At 38.9% G+C, this 21,122-nt stretch overlaps 1 protein-coding gene across 1 annotated transcript; it reads right to left on the reverse strand.

Moving 5' to 3' along the window:
* Positions 1 to 12,272: 12,272 nt before the first annotated feature.
* On the reverse strand, positions 12,273 to 18,223 carry LOC149254507 (uncharacterized). Its single transcript, XM_089454800.1, has 5 exons — positions 17,929 to 18,223; positions 16,654 to 17,709; positions 15,582 to 16,423; positions 15,104 to 15,389; positions 12,273 to 14,755 (listed from the first exon to the last, which is right to left on the reverse strand). Exons 1-5 carry the CDS (start codon positions 18,221 to 18,223, stop codon positions 12,273 to 12,275), a joined length of 4,962 nt encoding a protein of 1,653 aa, XP_089310926.1.
* Between the last annotated feature and the right edge of the window lie 2,899 nt (positions 18,224 to 21,122).

A 21,122-nucleotide genomic window follows, 5' to 3' on the forward strand; every position in this document is an offset into this window, starting at 1 on the left:
TGGTTTTCCCCTTGGAGGGGTTTTTCCTTGACTTGGAACCTATATCTTGTGTACTTTGTATCTTTGTGATCTCATTGTTTTGGTAATTGATTGTTGAAGAAGAAATAAAAAATAATAAAGGACAACTAATTTCACAATTAATTATCAAGGTAAGGAAAGTCAACTATAATATACAAATACTTTCATTTTCCAGCATGTTCCTCTATTCTAGTCATGAGAATGTGTTGTATGATGCTTTCCTTATCTCTACTTTTCCATCAAACATATGGATGAAGTGTCCTTTTTGGCGAATAAGAATAAGGGAAAATGAGTTTCTCTGAAGTTCTAGAAGGTAAAGTACATCATTTAGAAGAAAGTTAAGAAGTCTAGGCAATTTAAGCCTAACGGTGTCAAGTCTAGATGGCTTGAGACTTGACTTGTATGCAAATCAATCTCCTCCATCTATATTGTCACTAAAATGTTCAAAGAAGTATTTCCAGAAGGTCATATGGAAAGTTGCACCTGAATCAAGCAACCATGAAGTTTTCCAAGAATAAAATGAAGTATGAAACAAATCTTCAGTTACTTCAATATGCAATAAGAAACAATATAGTAAGAAAATTTAGGTGCTTTAACTTTCCTTGGATCTAGTGTTTTACCATTGTCTTCTTTGCATTCTTACTTGATTATTTCCCAAGGTATTTTACATGTGGATGCATCATGTCCATCTCTATTACAACAAATATAGAGGAGCTCAAATCTTCCTCCTTGATGATGTTTACTTCGCTTGACTCTGTTAATATTCGTTCAATGTCCTCTTCTACCACCTCTTCCTCTAGAAGAATTTTGTGATTGGTTCTTCTCTTTCTCCATGAGAGTGTCAAAAGTAATGTCCTGGATTTTGGTACTAGATTGAAAGTATTCAATATAGTGAGAATATATAGGATAGAGGGCCTTGACAAAGGTTGTGAAAGGGATGTCCATTTTAATTCCAGTGGCTTCTGCATCATGCATGATTGCTCTAATCTCTAAGGCTAGTGCCAATGGGTCATCATCCTTCAAATCCAGGTTGAAGAGCTTAATCATCAAATGCACTACTTCCAATTTTGAGTGTTGAGTCATATAAATATTTCAACTTCTTTAATGCATCATAAGGATTTATAATTGGAATAATATGATGACTCACCTCTTTTGTTATAGAAGTAGCAATCAACACATAAGCTTTGTTGTCCTTATTCTCCCAAATGGTTATCTCTTTATTTGATGTGGGATTGGCAAGTGTATTTCCACCTTATATTTCAAAAACACCTTTCCATAAGTCATTGAAGATAAGGATGTTCCTAATCCTTTTAGACCATTCATGGTAGGTCTCCTTGCTAATGAGTATTACACCAAATATAGCGATGAGGGAATGCATTTTTGATTCTTATTCCAATAGCCTATGTCACTTGAATTCCTTATCGAATTCAAAAACTCTTTCATATTTAGGGTTACACGTCCTAGTCAAAGAGTTGTAGTTGAACTATGAGAGCATGTGCAAAGTGGCCAGAGAAAAACTAAATAGAAGACTTCATGGAAAGCCTTCATGTATCTATGACTACAAAGTGAAATTGCACCCATCTTGTAGTTCTAAATATTTGACCATAACGCTTAAGTATTTGATGCAACAAGCTTATTTTAATGGAGAACTTATTGACTAAGATGATGGTACGAATATTCATTACAAAGAGTACATTGTAGGAGAAGAAATAATACCTCGACAGGTAGGAAATTCAATTCAATATCATTCCATGGCAGGGAACAAGAACTACACGTTGAGTTTGAGAAGATTTTATGTGCTAAGTGATAGTGAGTTCAAATAATTTCTCACTAGATGGCTAACGAATTCCCCCCCCCCCCCCCCACCATGTTACCTTCACGCCTTGTAGGTTTCCCTGAGGAACATACCTTCTTCTCTTCCTTTTTCCATTAATAAGATCTCATATAAGTTGGAAACGATACACACACAACAAATTTGATATTTATAACGATGTGAAAGAATACAAAACACAATAGATAGAGTTAATTTAAATCACCAAAATCAAATGTTGTCTATGCTATAAAAAAGGAAGAAAAAAATGTCTTCCCTCAGTAGTTTAAGAGTTTGAAGTATTCTCCCAATGATTTCCAAATTCTTGACAAATATGTCTGTAGTTTAGGAGTCTAAGAGTTTCTCTTATGCCCAAGATCGCACAAGTACACGCGGGAGAAGGATAAGCACACACCAAATTTGAGATTTATAGCAATGTGCAAGAATATAAAACAATTAACTAATTATAGAAGACTTAGTTAACTAATTAAAATAAATTTTTAATTATAAGAGACTAGAATAAGAACAATTAATAAAAAATAAAAAAAATATTTAAATAATGAGAAAAGAGAAAAATTATTAAAAGAGATTATTTAGTTATTATATACAATAATGAATCAATTAAAATAATTTAATTAATATTTGGAAGAGTTTAAAGTAATTAAATAATTAAAATTATTTAATTATGATGGAAGAAGGAAATGGTGTTTAAGAGAATAAATTTCATTAGTCAATGTTCCATGTATACAATCCCAATAATATGAAAGAACTTAAGTTTGCATAAAATTTCTAAAAAAGTTAATTTAAAAAGAAATTTGAACTCAAAGACTGTTGCTAAATAGAGTAACTTTTAACGAAGTGAACTAGTGGAATAGATATAAAAATAATAGTGAAGGAGGATGTTGTTGTTGTTGGAGCTTCGCTTCGAAGTACATGCTTTCCAAAAGAAAGGTTCTCATCTAAAAAACACATTAACATAAAAAAACAAATCCAAAATTGAATAATAATGAGATTAGATCTTGGTTAGATTATCCGGGAAATGCAAATTTTCTCATTGTAGTTGATTTGTCAAGATGGCATACATTTCACAATAAAGAGCATAGGTGGTAAATAAATTATTTTCCACTCTATTTCTAATTTGGTGATATCACCGAAAGCAAAAGGAAATGCACATACATATACTAGAAAGAGTAGCAAAAAAATAATATAAACAAAACACTGAAATATGAACTTTATAAAAAAATAAATGAAAAAATTGAGATTTGGACTATATACCTCCGGATTTGATGAAAAGTGTTGTATCTCGGGAAAAAAACACCTTTTTTCAGATGAAATGAAAGACGTTCTTGATTTAAATCAATGTTCCAAATACAATGGAATAGTCTATTCAAGCCAAATATATATAGAAATAATAGATCTAAAAAATGTAGCAACATAGGTTCAAGGTCTTGATCAACAACAAATTAGCTCTGCAAATGGACTTTGATTCAATGTTAAGACAAATAGGGTATTCCATACAGGATAAACACCTTTATTAACTGTTCACACAACCAAATCAAAGACCATAATGCTATTTTATTTTAACCCTTCACAAGTGAAACTATCCATGGCTGCAACCAATGTGGCCACTTGAGGCAATTTTATTAATGCAAAATAAATATTTTTACATAAGAGAGTTCTCACAATCCATCATCAACCATGAACCTCCATTATTTTTAAATAGAGATCATGGACCAATAGGAGTTAAGCCACATATTAATAATAGTTAGTATCAAGAAGAATATGAGACATCAAATTAGTCTATGTCTAGTATCACAAATGTCAAAATATAATGCAACTAACACATACTATAAAACACACTAAGAAACAAAATTTTACCTAATAAACATATTATACCAAGTTAAAATTAACTAATTCCTAAGTGTTTAAATATCCTAACAAGTAGATAACAATACATTATATAAATGAAATTCATTCAATTTATTTAAAAACAATAATAAAAGTTATAGCAAATAACAAATCAAAGATGTAAATTCCTTGATTGATATTAAAATTTTAAATGGAAAGGGGTACAATTTTTTTTTGTATAATGGGGACTCTAATATCTAGCTAAATGGTGCGACAAATATCTCATTTAGTCCAATTTTTGTAATTCAAAAATGTGACTGTAATGCCAACATGGGCACAAGAACCATAACTGGCTGATACAGTATGTTTTAAACATTTAAATTTGATCCTTATTATTACCAACTGAAGGAGAGGAAAATTTTTCAAAACCCTAATTCCTAATGGAATTTTCTTGCTTGTAAAGCCATAAACCCAACCCTAAACTTAAATGTTGAAGCTAATGAACCATCATTTGTAGACCTAGTTGAGCTACTTACTGATAGTCAATTTATGAGATGCTGTTGGAGGTGGTGGAGGAGAAAATGATGCCCTTTCCCCAAACACATTGAGGAGTAGGCCTGTAGCCTCTCAAATACACAAAAGGATGCTGAGAATACTTATATAAAATCACAACTGAGGAGAATATTGGTTGGATCTCATTGGTTGGTCCCCTGGCTCTTAAGCTCTCGTTTGTTGATTAAGTTCACTTGAGTTCTCTCATGGATATAGATTTTTTCTCCCTTCTAAGTGCGCTTAACTGTTTTTTGGAGTGTGTGGGACTTGTTAGGCATTGGAAATAGAAGACAAAGTGGTATTGGAGTTTGTATACAGAGCCCTATGCATGGGGTACTCAAAGCTTATGAATTGAATTGAATCCCCTGTGTATGTTGTACACATGTTGTTTAAGGAGTATGTAGAGTGGTTCCAACTGCTATGCATTCAATATTATAGACCAATACAATAATATTTGACCTTGCATACTCATGAGTTAAATCCTTGTGAATGTTGGGTGAATCCCTTGTGAACTGTGTGTGAGGGCATTAATTTGTGCTGTTTAAGATTGCATGGATCAATGGGAGGCTTAGTAGAAGAATGAATCATTGGTGCTTGTTATATAATTGATAAAACACTTGGACATGAAATTCTAAGTCATTATAGTGCTCGCTGATTAGTTAATGAACCACCTGAACAATGGAAATTATACCCCTATGGTGCTTGCTATGAAAAGACAACTAATAAATCACTTGGATAATGGATTCCAAGTCCTGTAACTGAGCAATACCTAACCTGAACCTTCAGTGAACCCCTGTGAATGAACTCAAAGGAGAGAGGAGGTCACTATGGCGCTTACTACTAGGAAATAGTTGATAAACCACCCTAGTGCTTATTTCAGGTACAACTGATAAACCACCTTGGTTTTCGCTATTAGAGGGAAGTTGATTAATCACATAGATAGTGGGATCCTTATTCTGAGTGTTAAACCAAGCCTTCATTTTGAATTCCATAAGTAATAATTTCCTCAAACATTGGATCTAGCTCGGGGGTGGTCAACTACAAGAAAGTTGTTATGTAGTCAACTTATGGTTTGGTGAGAGTAGAAGTACCTCCTTTAGTTGCTACCTAGTTTAAGATACACAAATAAGTATATTACATTTGCATATTTGAATCATGATTTGTGATATTCAATGCTATGCTTATGAATAGTATAAGATATTGTTTATCTACGATTTTTGTTGAATGTATGCACTGTGCTATTCAACATTATGTTCATGATTGGTATGATAAATTGTGTGTTTATTCTTTCTTATTTGATAACAATGGCTTCTGAATATGGTATGTTAGCTTGTTTAGAGGATTAATTATGTTTGATAGATGAACATCATCTCTTCTTGTAGAGTTATGAGAACTTGTGTGTTTATGCTTATTTAAATGATCACAACTCTCTAAACAAGTTTAACCAGATTGTAAGAGATTAGTAAGGTTTGATTAATTGGAAACAATTTTCCTTACGTATCTATGAAAATTGTATGAGTAAAGGTTCACATGAAAATGAAGTCCTTTATATAAGTATATATGTGTTTAGCCATATGTTGTTGAGTTATTGAAGCTAATATTGAAGGTTGAGTATGGCTCTAGAATGCTTGACATGCAAACTTCTCTTTTCCACTTTAGATTGGTAGGGCCAAGCCCCTTTGAGTCATGCAAACAAATAATTTTTTGAGGTTGTTGTGACTCCATCTTAATAACAGATCTTAGAGATAGGGTTAAAAGGATAACACTCTTTCCCACAACTGGATATGACATAAGGGGGTGGAAGGTATTACAAAACGGTACCAGAGTAAGGTTCAACATTAGACTTGAAGGGGCCCACACATATAATAGAATTTAATTTTATATGGATGAGTAAATTAATTTTTTTATAGGAATGACGATTTAAACCAGTAGGTTATGTGATTACTAACTTTGATGGAATTCTTATTTGTCCTTTTTTTTCCTGGAGTATGTAACTTGGTTATGTGGATAGATTTAGGTTAGCATGCTTGGTGTTAGCATACCAAGGCTATGATTAATATGTTTATGCTTTATTTAGCTAATAGTTTTATGTGCATGACATTGCATAAGATGACATAATCTACAATAGAAAATAGAGGAATGAGAAACATAATGGTATAATACAACATGGACATAACCCTTCCTAATGAAGAATATTATTAAGTTGGAAAGAGGTCAGAATAAAATTCCTCTGATTGTATGGACACCCCTATAAGCTTGAGAACTGAACTAAGGAACTGCAAGGCTGACAATAAAAAGAATTTTAGAGCTCAAGAAAGGAAATAAGAGGTGAATAAGCTCATATTGTTGAGCTTATTAGATATGCAAAGACAAAGGAAACATGAACCTAGTGCTAGTTATCTGGAAAATCATAAATCCAAGCAATTCCCATCTAAATCCAAAAGCATGGATTGGAGACAAATAAGGTAGAGGATATCAAGTTAAAGAAGAGGAAAATGCATGCAAGTGAAGACACAATGAGAGGGGGAACTCCACTCAACACTACGAAAAGAGAAACAAATATCCACGACGAATTATTTAGTGCCACAACTAGGTCAAGAAGACACCAGCGACAAAGGAAAAGTGAGAAAAACATAACGTCGAAAGAATTCAAGAAATGAAACAACCCTACCTTTGATGGAGAGATTAAGAAGAGTGAAGACACAAAAGCCTGGATTTTGGGCTAAAATAAGTACTTTAGAGTCCATGACTATTATGAGAATATGACAACCATGGTAACTATTTTTAACTTCAAAGACAAAGATGACATATGGTGGGAATATCTTAGAAATGTCAAAGGCATCATAGAAAATGAATTGACTTAGATTTTTTTTTGAGAAATATTTCCAAGAAAAGTAATTGTCTGAGAGGTAGTATGACAGTAAAATCAAAGAGTTTCATGAGCATAAGCCAAGACAAATCATCTTGGATTCCTACACTAACAAATTTTTGGAACTACTGAGGTATGTGCCCTACATCAAGGATGAGAAGGTGAATATTCAAAGATATTTGAGTGGTTTAATACAACCCTACTAAGATATAATTGAATTTGATGAACCAAAGACACTAGAGGACACTATCAAGAAGGCCAAGTATTGCTATGATCAGTACAAGCATAGGGTTGAATTTCGAATAGATTGGAAGAAGAAAGAAAAAAAATCAACTTTAGAGGGAAAGGACCACAACCCTCAAGGTACAAGAAAATGTGGAAAAGCATCAATTTCAATACACCTGCTGAAGATGAGTTCTAGCGGAAATTCCTTGCTGCAAATAGAGATCAATCTATCAAATCAACAAGGGAAGGGGCAACGAAACCCAAGGTGAAGTCATTGCAGTGTTGGGGATGTGGAGAGGATCAAATGTTAAAATATTTTCATTGAAAACACTAGAGAAACCATTAAAGAATTTTTCAGGTGAAAAATGGGCCTCAAAACAAAAATCTACAACCAAAATCAACTTTGTAAGTGTTATATGGGATTTATGATTGCGAACAAAAGTATCTCCCCTAGGTTTGGTGGCTAACCTAGAACAATAGAGAGTCAAGGAACCCAATGCTATCCTTGAAGTAAATAGATGATAGAATGAACCATACTTGGAATCCGTCACAAGCTTCACTCCTTCTTTAGCTTGAATGCTCCAATTGCAGCTTCGATTGCCAAAATTAGAACCTAAACAGTAAGATAACAGAGGCCAAGAAACTATGAGTTCTATGCATTATTATCTAAATAATCTATTCAATAGATCAACATGGTATTGAAATACATGAAATAACAACATCACATATAGGAAAATAGAGAATTCTTTGCATTAATATAAATGGAAGGAGTTACAACCATAAATAGATGTTGATATTGTAGAAGAGCTCCTCCAAGATAACTTGTCCTTTCCTTGTCATAATGTGCACCTCCAATCACCCTAAATGCATGAAATGAAACCTCTCACAATAGCAACATAAGGGTAGAATCACTCTCCAAAATCCAACCTCTTTCATATGGAAGGTTGTAAATATATAGAGGAGTGGGGTAAGTTGGGAGTTCTTATCCAATTACCAATCTAAGGTTTTAGATCCATCTTTGATGGGAGGATGGGATCAAAGGATAAGGGATGGAAACTCCAAAGTAGGGTAGGATAGGATACAAATGTTTTATTTGAGGTAAATGGTTGTAAAAAACTCTGGAAGCTTCTGGAAGAGGAGGCTTCCATAATTTCTTTATTTTTCCCGAATTTCTAGAACCAACATAGCTGCAAAGGGGAGCAACAACCTGTAGGTGATCAATGTAGGCCACAATGGAGCAACCTATAGGTGAATGCTGTCCAACAAGAGGCCATGGAGCATTGGTCCTAAAACTAGCTTAGATGATGCATTTTCAAGAAGAAACTCTAGGGAATGAAAGAGGCATGATTAGGGTTTTGTGCAAGATGATGACAAGGGGGAATATGATGTTGATTGATCCCGTTAGGAGGCCTATTGATCAGATGTGAAAAAATGGCCTATAATAGATTCCCCCCCTAAAGCACAAAGTCAAAAATGATGACTGATGACTGAAGTGATTTACCTTGTGTCAAATCAGGATCAAGAACAACCCATGAGCTTCATCAGTTACAATAATTTTTCATCATGACATATTTGTTACTGAGGGAGGCATACCCGTACTCAGTACATAAGCTAACACAACATGTATAATGATTAGAAGACACGTCCACAGATGAAAACTGGTGGAACCATGATTGGATGGATGTCTGTATGATCATGGTCATCATACATTATGATCTCTGGATAACTCCTAAAATCACAGTCTAGATGGATGGAAATAGATATGGGGTCTTCTATCTCCTTCACACGACCAACCAACCTACGAGTCTAACCATGTGAATCAATGAGATGAGGTTGAACATGGTAGACATCATTTGATTACTGGCCAATGATGTAAGCTATTAACAGATGCGAGAGAAACCACTGATGATGTTAATGACTCTCAAGGTACTATAACACAATCCGTATGGTGTGAATAAATGAGTTTATGTCGAAAACCACACATAGTATTTCCGTCGAAGGCCATTGATGTAAACCTATTGTCGAGAGCAAGGAAACTTGCAATTGATGTATGCAAGCACCAAGGTACCAAAGGGCTATTTCTAAGTAACTCCCTAGATAATGTGCTGATGTCGACAGGAAGAAACTCGTCACAGGGGGCCTTGATGTATCCCCCATCAATGACCTAAATCAGTATCATGATTGAGAAAAAATGACGCTGATACGGAAATGGATTAGGAAAAGTAGACATGGAATGAAGGCTTAAGAGTATTGTAATATATATTAACATAATGACTTCTCTTGAACACATTGGTGAAACTGAATGGAGTTGGAAGAATTGATCATAAAGCAAAATGGAGGCTTTCGAAATGGTGTGTGATAACCAAAATACAAGAAGATTACCCAACCCAATAACCACAAAGATGAAGTGGAAGAGTGTCATGTTCAAGAGTGATTCACTTCCCTTAGAAAATGTAATACCCTGTTTTCACAATTTCCCAACCATATTGGTCCATACCTCTTTATTTTTAACAAGCTTGAGGAGGATAACATATGCTTGATCTGTAAGTTCACCCTTTGGATGAATCCATTCGAGGATATTTAATGAACCTTGAGAAGTATAGGTTTGACCTTGCCATTTTCAACAAGTCCATCGTTGTTTAATGTTTTAACGAGTCTAGCGAAGGTAAAACTCGACATATTTTTCATGTTTAGAGAGCTTGAAAAAGTGCCAAAAAGAAAAATACAAATGTCCTTTTTTGTAGATAGTCTCAAGTTTGAAAAGGTAGAAAATAATATTCAATAGAACCTCTTAGCCATGTTCAAATAAGGTATTCCTTTTTCATAAACAATCTATCTCAATCACGAAAAGTGTTAAACTTATACTGAGTATACATCTTTTCATTTACTTTAACAAGTTTGAAAAGATAATTTCTCAACAATCTTTTCGTATTTTGGGAGTCTGAAAAGAGCTAAAAGAGGACTCCTCCTAGAGGAGCGAGTTGTATAAAGTGTAGAAGCTGGTTCTGGTGATGATGGTACTGCTCAAAACACGCAAAGGTAAAGAGGATGGCTAATAAGCCCACTCATTGCAGTGGTTCCTCAAGAAAGGGTAAAAACAATCAAGTGAAAGCATATGATCGACCGAGCATATGGTGATGATGGAATGAAAAAACCAAGGCTCATTTAGAAAAAACAGGCTAATAAAAAAAGGAAATCATGAGGGATAAAATGGGAATGGTTTCATTTTTACAAAAGCTTGAAACATGGGAAACTAGCTTGAATTTGGTTTCATTTTTACGCAATATTGAAACAGAGACAAAATATGTTTGAAATAAGTTTGAATGCCCCCAACATAATGCCTTAATTTGAGGCACATGCCCCCCAAGATTCATTTCATTCACCGAAGTAGACTAATGGTTACTAAATGGTGGATGGAAGGAAGGCTCATTTATGAGATCAATTGAAAGACTCGACCGAAAATTTACGAGATATAATCAAAGACTCTAATTGGAAGGGGATCTATTTCATTTTTTTAATGAGCTTGACACATGAAAAGAACTCTACTCATGGGACCTTGTTTCATTTTTAAAGGAGCTTAACACATGACAATGAACTCTTTGTTTTTTTTTTCTAAATAAGACTGAGCTATTATATTACAGCAAGAACAAAAATTACATCAACAATATTACAACAGAGCTGAGGCTCTGTAAAACCTGTCAAAGGATAGACAGTAGACTCAGGAGTATACATTTCCAGGTTTACAAAAATTGAAACCAGAGCGACATTCATGAAACCGACACATGGACTGAAGTACATGAGGACTGAAACAACAGAAACACATGGAGTCTAAAACAACTGTAGATAACCGAAACTGTGACAGAGAAGGACAGAGATACATAGTGACGAAGTGTAGACACATATAAGATAGCGTAAGGAGCAGACAGAGAGAAAAATCCTTGCTGAAGAACCTGGAGCACGAGCTAGGCGTACTATTCATCATCAGTTGTTTGCGGGTCGTCCTCCATCTTGCAACGGGGAGGCTGGTGGATGGCCTTGCCGACATTGCGCTGCACAGGTTCGCTCGGGCCTGCTCCAAGATCAGGTGAGAGGCTGTCTTGAACAGGGCGCAGAATGTCAATGGCGGGAAGCTGCATGTCAACTGTGGGTGCTATCCCAGGAATCCGCGGAGGGCTGGCGCGAGGAGCTTCATCTTCACCCCAAGGATTGCTGCAGTGCTCCACCGAAACTGTGACAAAGAAGGTGGAATTGGACAAAGTGCATGGAATGCGGTATCTGACCATTGGGTGCTCAGAATGCCCGCATTCCATTCTCTCTTGAAAATCCGCCACTCTTCCTCTGCCCGGAGGCCTTCCCCTGGTTCTTCTCCGCTCAGAAGAAACTTCAATTGAGGAGGAGGGAGACGGGGCATGCCTCTGAGACGGGGCTCTGCCACTGTAACTACCACGCCGACTGACTCCTCTTTGACGTTCTCGTTGCATGATGGTAATGCGCGGGTGACAGGTATGCTCACGCGAATTTTCGCTCTGAACCAGACCTTCAATCCTCAAACTAGACGGCGAGTAACAGATATGCAACACCGCCAAGCTCCCAAACTCTTGACCAGACTGCTGGTATGCCTCCGAATTGCCCAAATCTATGGCTTCTAAACCATCACAGTTGCTCTCAGAGCCTGAATGGGAGCCGAAACAGTGAGCCTCCGCCACCTCCCTCAAGACCAGAGCAGGAACAAACGAAAAATGCAGGAGAATGTCCGAGAACCTCTGGCTTTGAAGCGCCATGTTCCGCTTCTCAAGGCGAGCAGTAAATGTCGAGGGGATGCTTCTGCTGTAGGCCATGTCCCTCCTCCTTAAATGCTGCATGCTATGACGATGTGGGCGAGTCCTTCCTGTGTACGTGGCTTGTCCGGGCGGACACATGCCCTGCAGACAAGCCGTGAGCCATTTATAACTAATAACCACCCGCATCCGGGGGGGAGAGGTCCTTTTGCACCAAGGTGCTGCAGTCTTTTTTGAGTTGTTCATCTTCAACTATGTCCAGGGAGCCTGAAAAATATGGTGAAGTCTGAGAAACTCCTTGGTTGGCCATTCTGTCGGCTACCTGATTTGCTGTTCTTCGCACATGCTGAAAGGTAATGCTATGTGGATGTTTGAGCTTCGCTTCCAAGGATTCCAGCCTGCTTAGAAGTCTCCAGCTGGTTGCTACTTTGTCCGCTGTCGCCCCTGCTTGAATTTTCTTGGCTGCAGTGATTAGGATGAGAGAGTCGCCTTCCACCTCAAGAGGGAAGAAGTGTTGTTGCTCTGCTAAACAGATCCCTTGCCAAAGTCCTTCCAACTCTGCAACATTGTTAGTGTCTTTGCCTAAAGAGCCATAATAGATGTGCAGAGGTGCTCCTGTATGACTTCTGATGATTCCTCCGTAACCTGCCGGACCGGGGTTACCTTTTGCTGCCCCATCAAAGTTGAGCTTGAAAGAGTTGAAAGCTGGTGGGGACCAGGAGGATGGGGAGGTGGAGCTGCGAGGGGGACGGGTGATGACCTTTGCAAAGGCTGAAAGGTCAAGATTCCATTCTTTAAAAATATCCCTTTCTTGTTGCGTTTCTGGCATGTCAGTGTCATACCAGGTTCTTATGGCTAAGGTTTCCTGAATATTTCTTTTGTAGATAAGCCACAGAGCGTCTGTTGTCCGGGAGGTGTTGTTGAAGATACGAGAGTTGCGCTCTTTCCAGAGAAGCCAGTATAGAAAACCTGGAATTAGACCCCATAAGGTATTGAGAAGTTGGCTTTTGAATGGGTTCTTGTCCCAGTTCCTAATATTGTCCGTTACATCCTCGCCCCTTGGTGCTGTTCTTTTATTGCATTTCTCCACTTTCTCCCAAAGCTGCTTTGCTAACGGACAGGTCTCCATTAGATGGCTGATTGTCTCAGTGTGAAGATTGCAATTTGGGCATCTGGAGGGCCCAATGAATCCCCGTTTTATCAAATTGTCCCAGGTAAGAATGCGCCTTTTACTGAGCAGCCATAAAAAGGTTGAAATTTTAGGCCAAAGCCCTGGAAGCCAGACTCGTGCCCAAATTTGGTCTTGATCCCCTTGGGTGTCTGAATAGCGCAACTGATGTGCTTCTTTGGTGGTGAATGTGCCTTTGTGCGTGTGACCCCATCTGAGCTTATCCTGCTGGTTGGAGTAGCGAATTCTGCGTTGTGTGAGTTCCTGGTCCAAGTCTGAGTAAGTTTCACCTTCCCAGTCTCTTTGCCAGCTGTTTGCGGGTCTCCATATTTGGTATTCTTGATGCTGCGTTTGTTGCCAGAATTGATGAACCTGAATGAGGTTTTCTTGCTGCATATACGAATGCCAGAGTGGCATCTGGAATAGATTTGCCAATTTGGGGAGCTGCTGCCACGAATCCTCCCAGAACTTGGCTGATGTGCCGGAGTGGATTTCCCAAAAACTATGTTCCTGTATGAAGCGACTGTGTATCTTAGCAGCATTCCAGATTGGAGAGCCTTGGGCGATGGAGTTAATTCTGATGAGATCGTGCCATTGACTTCCCATAGCATACTTCGCTTGCCATAAGCGTGCCCAAGGTGAATGAGGCTTGGAGAGCCAGTTCCACCACATCCGGGCTCCCATAGTGTTGTTACTTTGAAGTGGATCTCTAAGCCCTAGTCCACCCTCTTTTTTGAGTTTGCACACTTCTTTCCAATTAACGAGGGCCCATTTTCGATTTCTGCCCGTGGAGCCCCATAGGAAGTTGCGCTGAAGGTTGCGAATGTCTTTAAGGACCCATTTTGGAGCTGCCAGTGTGGAGAATAGGTACAGCGGCATAGCTTGAAGGACAGACTTTATCAAGACCAATCTGCCTGCCATGTTGAGAGCACGAAAGGTCCACGAGGAGAGTTTTGATTCCAGCCTATCAAGGAGGGACCGCCATGAAGCGTGTTTGATAGCTGAATCTGAGAGGGGAGCTCCAAGGTATTTAGATGGCAGATGGGAAATGGTGAATCCCAAGATTCTGGCAATATTCCTTTGTGTGGAAGGGGGGGTGTTGAAAAAGAATAGTTGCGACTTTGAGGCATTGATGGAGGTGCCAGAGGCATCAGAGTAAAGGGAGAGGAGAGATTTAAACACTGTGGCTTCTTTTGAGGATGGATGGCCAAATAACATGGTGTCGTCCACGAATTGCTGATGGGACAGCGGATTGAGACCATGGATAGAGATACCTTTAAGCTTTTGAGAGGCAATAGCTGATTTGAGAAGTCTGCTAAGACCCTCTGCCATTAGAACAAAGAGAAAAGGAGAGAGAGGATCCCCTTGTCTTATGCCACGGGAGGGTCGAAAGGGAGAAGATGGTGAGCCATTCAAAAGAACTGAGAAGCTGGGGGAGGTAATGAGATTCATGATCCACCTGGTCCATGTTGCACTGAATCCAAAGGCTAAAAGCATTTTTTGAATAAAATTCCAACTAAGCTTATCAAAAGCTTTGGAGAGGTCGAGTTTTAGAATCATACCTGGTTTCTTGAGGATCTTTAAAGAGTGTATAACCTCATTTGATAGTATGATTCCGTCCATAATCTGCCTTCCTTCCACATATCCTGTTTGTTCCGGAGATATGAGCAGGGGTAGGAGAGGTTTGAGCCTGTTTGCAATCACCTTTGAGATTAGCTTGTATATGACATTGCATAGTGCTATAGGTCTGAAGTTTTCCGGCCTGTTGGGTTCTTCACCTTTGGGAACCAGAGCTAGGAAGGTGGTATTGAGGGACGGGAGGATCCAGTGCATACTTCTGGATTCTTCAACAAGGTTCCAAACTTCATTTTTGATGAGGTCCCAGAATTCGTGGAAAAAATTGGCTGTAAAGCCATCAGGACCAGGCGCTTTTCCGTCCTTGAGTTGAGCCATGGCTTCTTCAACTTCTTGCAGGGTCGTGGGCTGGAGTAATCTGTTGTTGTGATCCTCAGTTATGATGCTTGGAATATGCTGCGTGATGGCCCGGATTGCTGCGTCCCTATTCTCAATGGGTTCCGTTAAGATTTCCTTGAAATACCCTGTGAATTCCTTTTCCATGTCCTGATGTTCCTCAATTCTTTCGCCTTGTTGGTTGTTGATGAACGCGATATTATTGTGCATTCGCCTTTGAATGGTGGCCTTATGGAAGAATTTTGTGTTCTTCTCTCCTTCTTTGAGCCAGTTGATTCTCGATTTTTGCCGCCAGAGTATTTCTTCTTGCTTCCTGCGTTCCTCGATTTGGTTCCAAAGTACCTGTTCCTGTTGTGCTTGTTCTTCTGTTCTGCCTTGGAGAATGAGATTTTGCTGGAGCGTGCGCATTTGCTGTTCTAATTGTGAGCGCTTCTCCTGAATGTTACCAAAACTTGTGCGATTCCAGACTTTGAGGACATATTTCAGATTTTTCAGCTTTTGTTGGAATTGATACATTTTGGCTCCCTCTGGCGGAGTGTAGGCTGCCCAAGCATCACTGACTACCTTCCTGAAAGTGGTGTTTGTTAGCCAGAATGCTTCGAATCTGAAGGGTCTGTTGCATTGGTTGCCTGGTCTGGACCATTGTAGCAAAATTGGCCAGTGATCAGAACCGCTTTGGGGGAGGATGGAAGCATTGAAATCCCCTCCCAAATGGATTGCATTATCAGAGAGGAGAAATCTGTCAAGTCGGGAGGCTATGTGATGAATGCCTCGTCTTTTGTTTGTCCAGGTGAAAATTCCATTGGAGGTAGGGATGTCCATAAGGTGATTGTTTTGAATGAATTCTTTGAGGCCTTCACTGTCACTGTCAAGCCTGATTCTGCCTCCCTGTTTCTCTGCCATGGAAGTTATTATGTTGAAGTCGCCGCCCCCGATCCATAGCGGGAATTGTCTATTTTCATTGAGGATAGAGATTGTTTCCAGTAGTTCTAATTTTTGCTGAATTAGTTGAGGAAAGTATACATTTGTTAGATGACCATGTATGCCGGTGCCTACGAGGTGGAATGAGGCTTGAATGAGATGGAGGGTGGCGTGGAAGTCATATAGAGTGATGATCTGTGGGTTCCATAAAATAGCTAGACCGCCTGAGGCTCCGGAGGCATCTACAGAGATGGCCCTGCTTCCTGCCCAAACTTTGCTGCGGATCCGTTCAATAGCATCAGTGTTGCTTTTGGTTTCTTGCAGAAAAACTATGGTTGGTTTTTCTTGTTGAATCAAATGTTTGATCATTCTGTGTTTTGAGGGACTATTGAGTCCTCTCACATTCCAGGATATTAACTTCATGTAAACTGTGATTTGGGTTTGTAGAACTTTGTCAACTTAGGGAATCGCCCAGATTCCATAAGTATTTCACCTATTGCTATGGTGCGCTGTAGGTCTGTCTTTCTTCCCCTTTTCTTGAGATCCTTGAGTATCTTTTTTCCATCCCATAGACTGCCTCCCTGTATGCCCAGGCTTTTATTATGCTGCGCCTTGGCTAGAACTCCTTCCAGCTTGTCTATTTGCCAGGGTTGAATAGAGTTGTATTCTTTTTGTTTGCATGCCGCTTCAAGTGTGAAGATGTCTAATCCATCTATATTGACATCCGCCTGATCTTCTTCCATAACAGTAGTTTCACCTAGAACTTCCTCATCCGCTTCTTGCTGAAGACTGAGAGCCAGAGTAGCATCGGTTTCCATATCAGAGTCCTGCTGCATATTATCCACTGTGGGTTTCTCTTTAGAGAAAGAGAGGGGACTGGAACTTGATACGGATTTACCTTTCTCCAAAGAAGGGCCTGGAGTGGGATTCATTGAGGCAGGGTCAGAGGGCTGCAAGGGATCTGAGTGAAGGAGGGATGAAGAGGGCGAAAAGGGGTTGTGTGGGGGTTCAGAACTGGGATGATCTTGTTTGTCATGCGTAGCAAGAACAGAGAATTTGTTCTGGTGGTCCGCTTTGAAAGTGTTTTCCATAACTGGCTGACTCTTTTTGGCATGCCTACGGCGGTTGGGGATTTTGATAAAACCTTCAGGGTCTTTGTCAGAGACAGCTGCAGCTGCTTTGGACTGGGAATTTAATGGACAGTCACGGAATAGGTGGCCGTGCTCATGACACTTACGACAGCGAAAGGGAATGTGTTCATAATCTAAAGGTTGAGTCCATTCATAATCATCGTGATAGAGTTTTACCGTATCAGCGAGAGCTTTGGTCAGATGCATCTGGACGCAGATCCGGGCGTATGAGGTGTATTTGCGAGTTTTTGTCTCCGCTGCAACTCGTATGAAGGTGCCCAGTTTGTTGCCTATATCCGCCAGCGTTTCTTCTTTCCAGTACTCTGCTGGGAGGGAGTACATCCTGATCCAGACCGGTGCCCAGCTGAAGTCTTCCTTATCGGGATTGAATCTGGGCTTCCATTCTATGAGATAGAGTCCTGAAGAGTTGAAGAAGTATGGCCCTCCTTCGAATATCCGCACTCTGTCCTCCACACAGTGAAAGATTGCTGTAAAGAAGCCCTTTGGTCCTAGTTGCAGAGTTATTTGTCCTTTGGGCTTCCATTTTGAAGCTATCCAGCCTTGTAGGGCTTTTTCCGTAGGCCAGAAGCCTAGAAACTTTCCGATGAGTGCATGATCTTGCATGTACTGGATTTCACCATTGATGCGATGGCTGGGCAGGTCAACTTTGATGGGTTCAGCAGCTTTTGGGATACAAGTGGCTGAGGTTGCCTTTGGCTGAGTCGCCTTAGCTTTATCGTGGTTCTCTTTGTCAGCATCGTCTTCTCCTGTCGGGGCCGTATGAATCCTTGCCTCAGCCTTCCGATGTCCGTCTTGACCTGCATCTGGGCCTGCGTCAGAAGGGTGCAGAGGCTTTGAGAACTGGGTATTGTCAGAGCTCGTGGAGTTTTTTGGAGGGGAGGCAGAGCTCTCCCCTCCGACCGCCATGTCCATTGCTATCGATCAGCAGGGGAGCGACGGCTGTAGCAGGGTAAACAGTCAGGGGCGGCGGCTGGTTAGGGTTTGTCTGCGTTGATCAGGAATTCGCATCAGAGCTCTGAAAGATCTTTTAAGGTTTTTTTCAGTCTGAACCCAAGTATTGTTGTAAAAATACTATTATTATGACAATGAACTCTTTGTTATGAAACAAACTCACAAAAATATAGAAAAGATAGATAAACACCTTCAAAATAAGCCTGTTCGAGGGGGCAACCTCCTTTACATTACACAAATGAGAAATTCTTGGATGATACAAATGACAAGACCTCCTTTCTATATATAGGAGTCTAAGGGGTCATAATATAATCAGAACCGAAAAAACAATAATAATGTAAGGGCACAATAATAACAATAGTTGGCTTCTAAAGGGCACAATAAAACAATATGGGGATTACATGGGCACATTAATATAATAAGGGGGTTGTACTAATAACAATAAGGGGAGTAGTATAGGGACCTAACATGCCCCTCTCCTTCAAAAAGTGTTGTCCTCAACGCTTGAGTAGTTCTTGATGCTTCTGTATAAAATTCTTGTCCTCCCATGTGGAATATTCAACGGGTAGGTTCTTCCACTTGATGAGATACTATGAAATTGATTGATTTCGTAGCTGTCAAGTTCTTGTTTCTGTGACTGCTCGAATATGATTTTTCTTTCCTCATCAAGTTCTAGAAACATTGTTTGAATTGGGATCTTCTGCAACTTTTGAATGAGTGGCCACACTTCTTTGTCCTTCTTCCATTCATCCCTTGCTTCATTTATCCAATCTGGTTGGATAATAGAAATTACACAAAATAATGCTTCAACATCCTCATCCTTTCTTGAGAGTGCATCTGCAACAACATTTTGCTTCCCTTTTTTGTAGATGATTTCAAAGTCATAATCCAACATATTTGTGACCCATTTTTTTTTTCTTCTAAAGATAATCTTTGTTCTAAAAGGTATTCAAGACTATCATGCTCCATTTTTACATTGAAGTGTCTTCCCATTAGGTAAGGTCACCATTTCTTAAGTGTATGTAGTATTGCCAACATTTCCTTCTCATAAATAGCTTGCTTGAGATGTAGCCATAAAAATACCCAATCGCCTACATTAAAACTTCTTTCACTACAATGTTGATCTGCTTGTTGTTTCATTCGATTTTGCACCATTGTGGCATTATCCTTTAAAAATTGGAGAACTTGTTGTTGATGCTTGATGTGATGTTTCATTGCTTGAATCTTTTTCTTACTGATATGTCATTCTATCTTGAGAGTTTGAGGAGTCGTAATTTCTTCCAATGCATTACAAGATATGGTCAGATTCATTTCTTGATGTTCGATGTGATATTTCACTTCTTGAAAATTTTTCTTCTTGATATGTCCTTCTATCTTTATAGTTTGAGTAGTGGTAATTCCAGCCAGTGCATTACAAGATATGGTCGGATTCATTTCTTCTTTCTCAATGTGATATTTTACTTCTTGAACCTTTTTCTTCTTGATATGTCCTTTTATCTTGAGAGTTTGAGGAGTGGTAATTCTTTCCAATGCTTTACAAGATATGGTTAGATTCATTTCTTCTTTCTTTGGGGTTGGTTCCTGGTGTATATCCTCTTCTTTTGACGTTTCTTGATCCTTTTCTTCCTTGTCTTCACAATCAATGTAAAATAATTTCTTCTCAGCACAATTATGACCTTTAATGTATTTGTTATCACAATTGTAGCAAAGCCCTTTTGCTCTTTTTTCTTCCAATTGTTGTGGTGTCAACCTTGTAGGTTGTGGAAGGCTAGGAGAAACAACAATTCCACCTTTATAGTTGTGAGGGGTATACTTGTTTGTTGCCATAATTTTGCTTTCCACTTTTCTTGCCAACCTGAATGCATTCTCCAATGAATCAGGTTCCCAAAGACGAACCTCATGTTGAATGTTATCCTTTAAAGTACCTATGGAGACATCAATCCTATGCTTCTCTAGAATATCATTTTCCCTTATATTTAATTTTTGAAAGTCCTCAATGTTCTCTGCCACTGAACACTTTTGTTTGAGATTTATCAATTGGCTAAAGAAGGTGTTTCTCTTTGTATCCTCATAACGTGCTATCATTTCCTCCGTGAAAATTGAGCACGTAACAAGTGGTTTACGAGAACAAAGCCCTTTATACCATAAAAATTGATTCGGTTCTAAATATGAAGATGTAATACGTACCTTTTGTAACAGTCGCACCTCATGTAGATCAAAATGTTTGTCCATCTGTAGTATCTAATTTACCGGATCCTTTCCATCAAACTTCCTCATATCACCTTTTCTTGATTTTAGGAGCTCGATCTTGAAACGATTGTAACTCTATAATTTCAGATCTCCAAGTTTTGAAATTGCATCCTGCAGTAGCCCTCTGAGTCCTCTTTCTAACCCCGCAAGTCTGATCAAGATTGGATTATGCAAGGAAGAGTTATGTCAAATCTCCCACGATGACCTGATTATAGACTAGTTTAGTAGAGCGAACTTGTACGAAGTGCCACGTGTCACTGTTTAAACCTTAGGACCTGAAACCGATAAAAAGAAAACTACAGTTTGTCCTCTTTCTGAAACTTCTTATGGAATTTCAGTTTGATGCTCAAAGAGAACTTTATGACGATTTTCCCAAGGTCACCTATTTAGGATGTAATTCGGGAGCCTGCAGAAACCCTAAAAGTCTTGGACTGTATCTTCGAAAATATAGCAAAAAAATATCTAAAATTTGGGCCCAAGCTTCACCAATGTTTCAGCTCAAATGAGTTTACTTTCATAATCTAAAACTTCGTAGCAAACAAATTATAGTGAAACTTCCACAATGACCTGTTTGATATGGAATTATGGAGCTTGCACAAACCCTAACTTC

This window comes from Pinus tabuliformis, chromosome 7 (assembly GCF_031772625.1).
Source record: "Pinus tabuliformis cultivar Carrire ecotype Pingquan chromosome 7, CPIR1, whole genome shotgun sequence".
In the NCBI taxonomy this organism is placed as follows: Eukaryota; Viridiplantae; Streptophyta; class Pinopsida; order Pinales; family Pinaceae; genus Pinus; species Pinus tabuliformis.

What these genes read in the sequence shown, in the direction of transcription:
- LOC149254507 (XM_089454800.1), bottom strand. Translation starts at nt 18,223, where the DNA reads ATGGACATGGCGGTCGGAGGGGAGAGCTCTGCCTCCCCTCCAAAAAAC. An exon ending in AACAAGCACAACAGGAACAG is followed by an intron (nt 15,390 to 15,581) that starts GTACTTTGGAAC and finishes GAGGAACATCAG; the next exon opens with GACATGGAAAAGGAATTCAC. An exon ending in CCTTGTTGAAGAATCCAGAA is followed by an intron (nt 14,756 to 15,103) that starts GTATGCACTGGA and finishes AAATGCTTTTAG; the next exon opens with CCTTTGGATTCAGTGCAACA.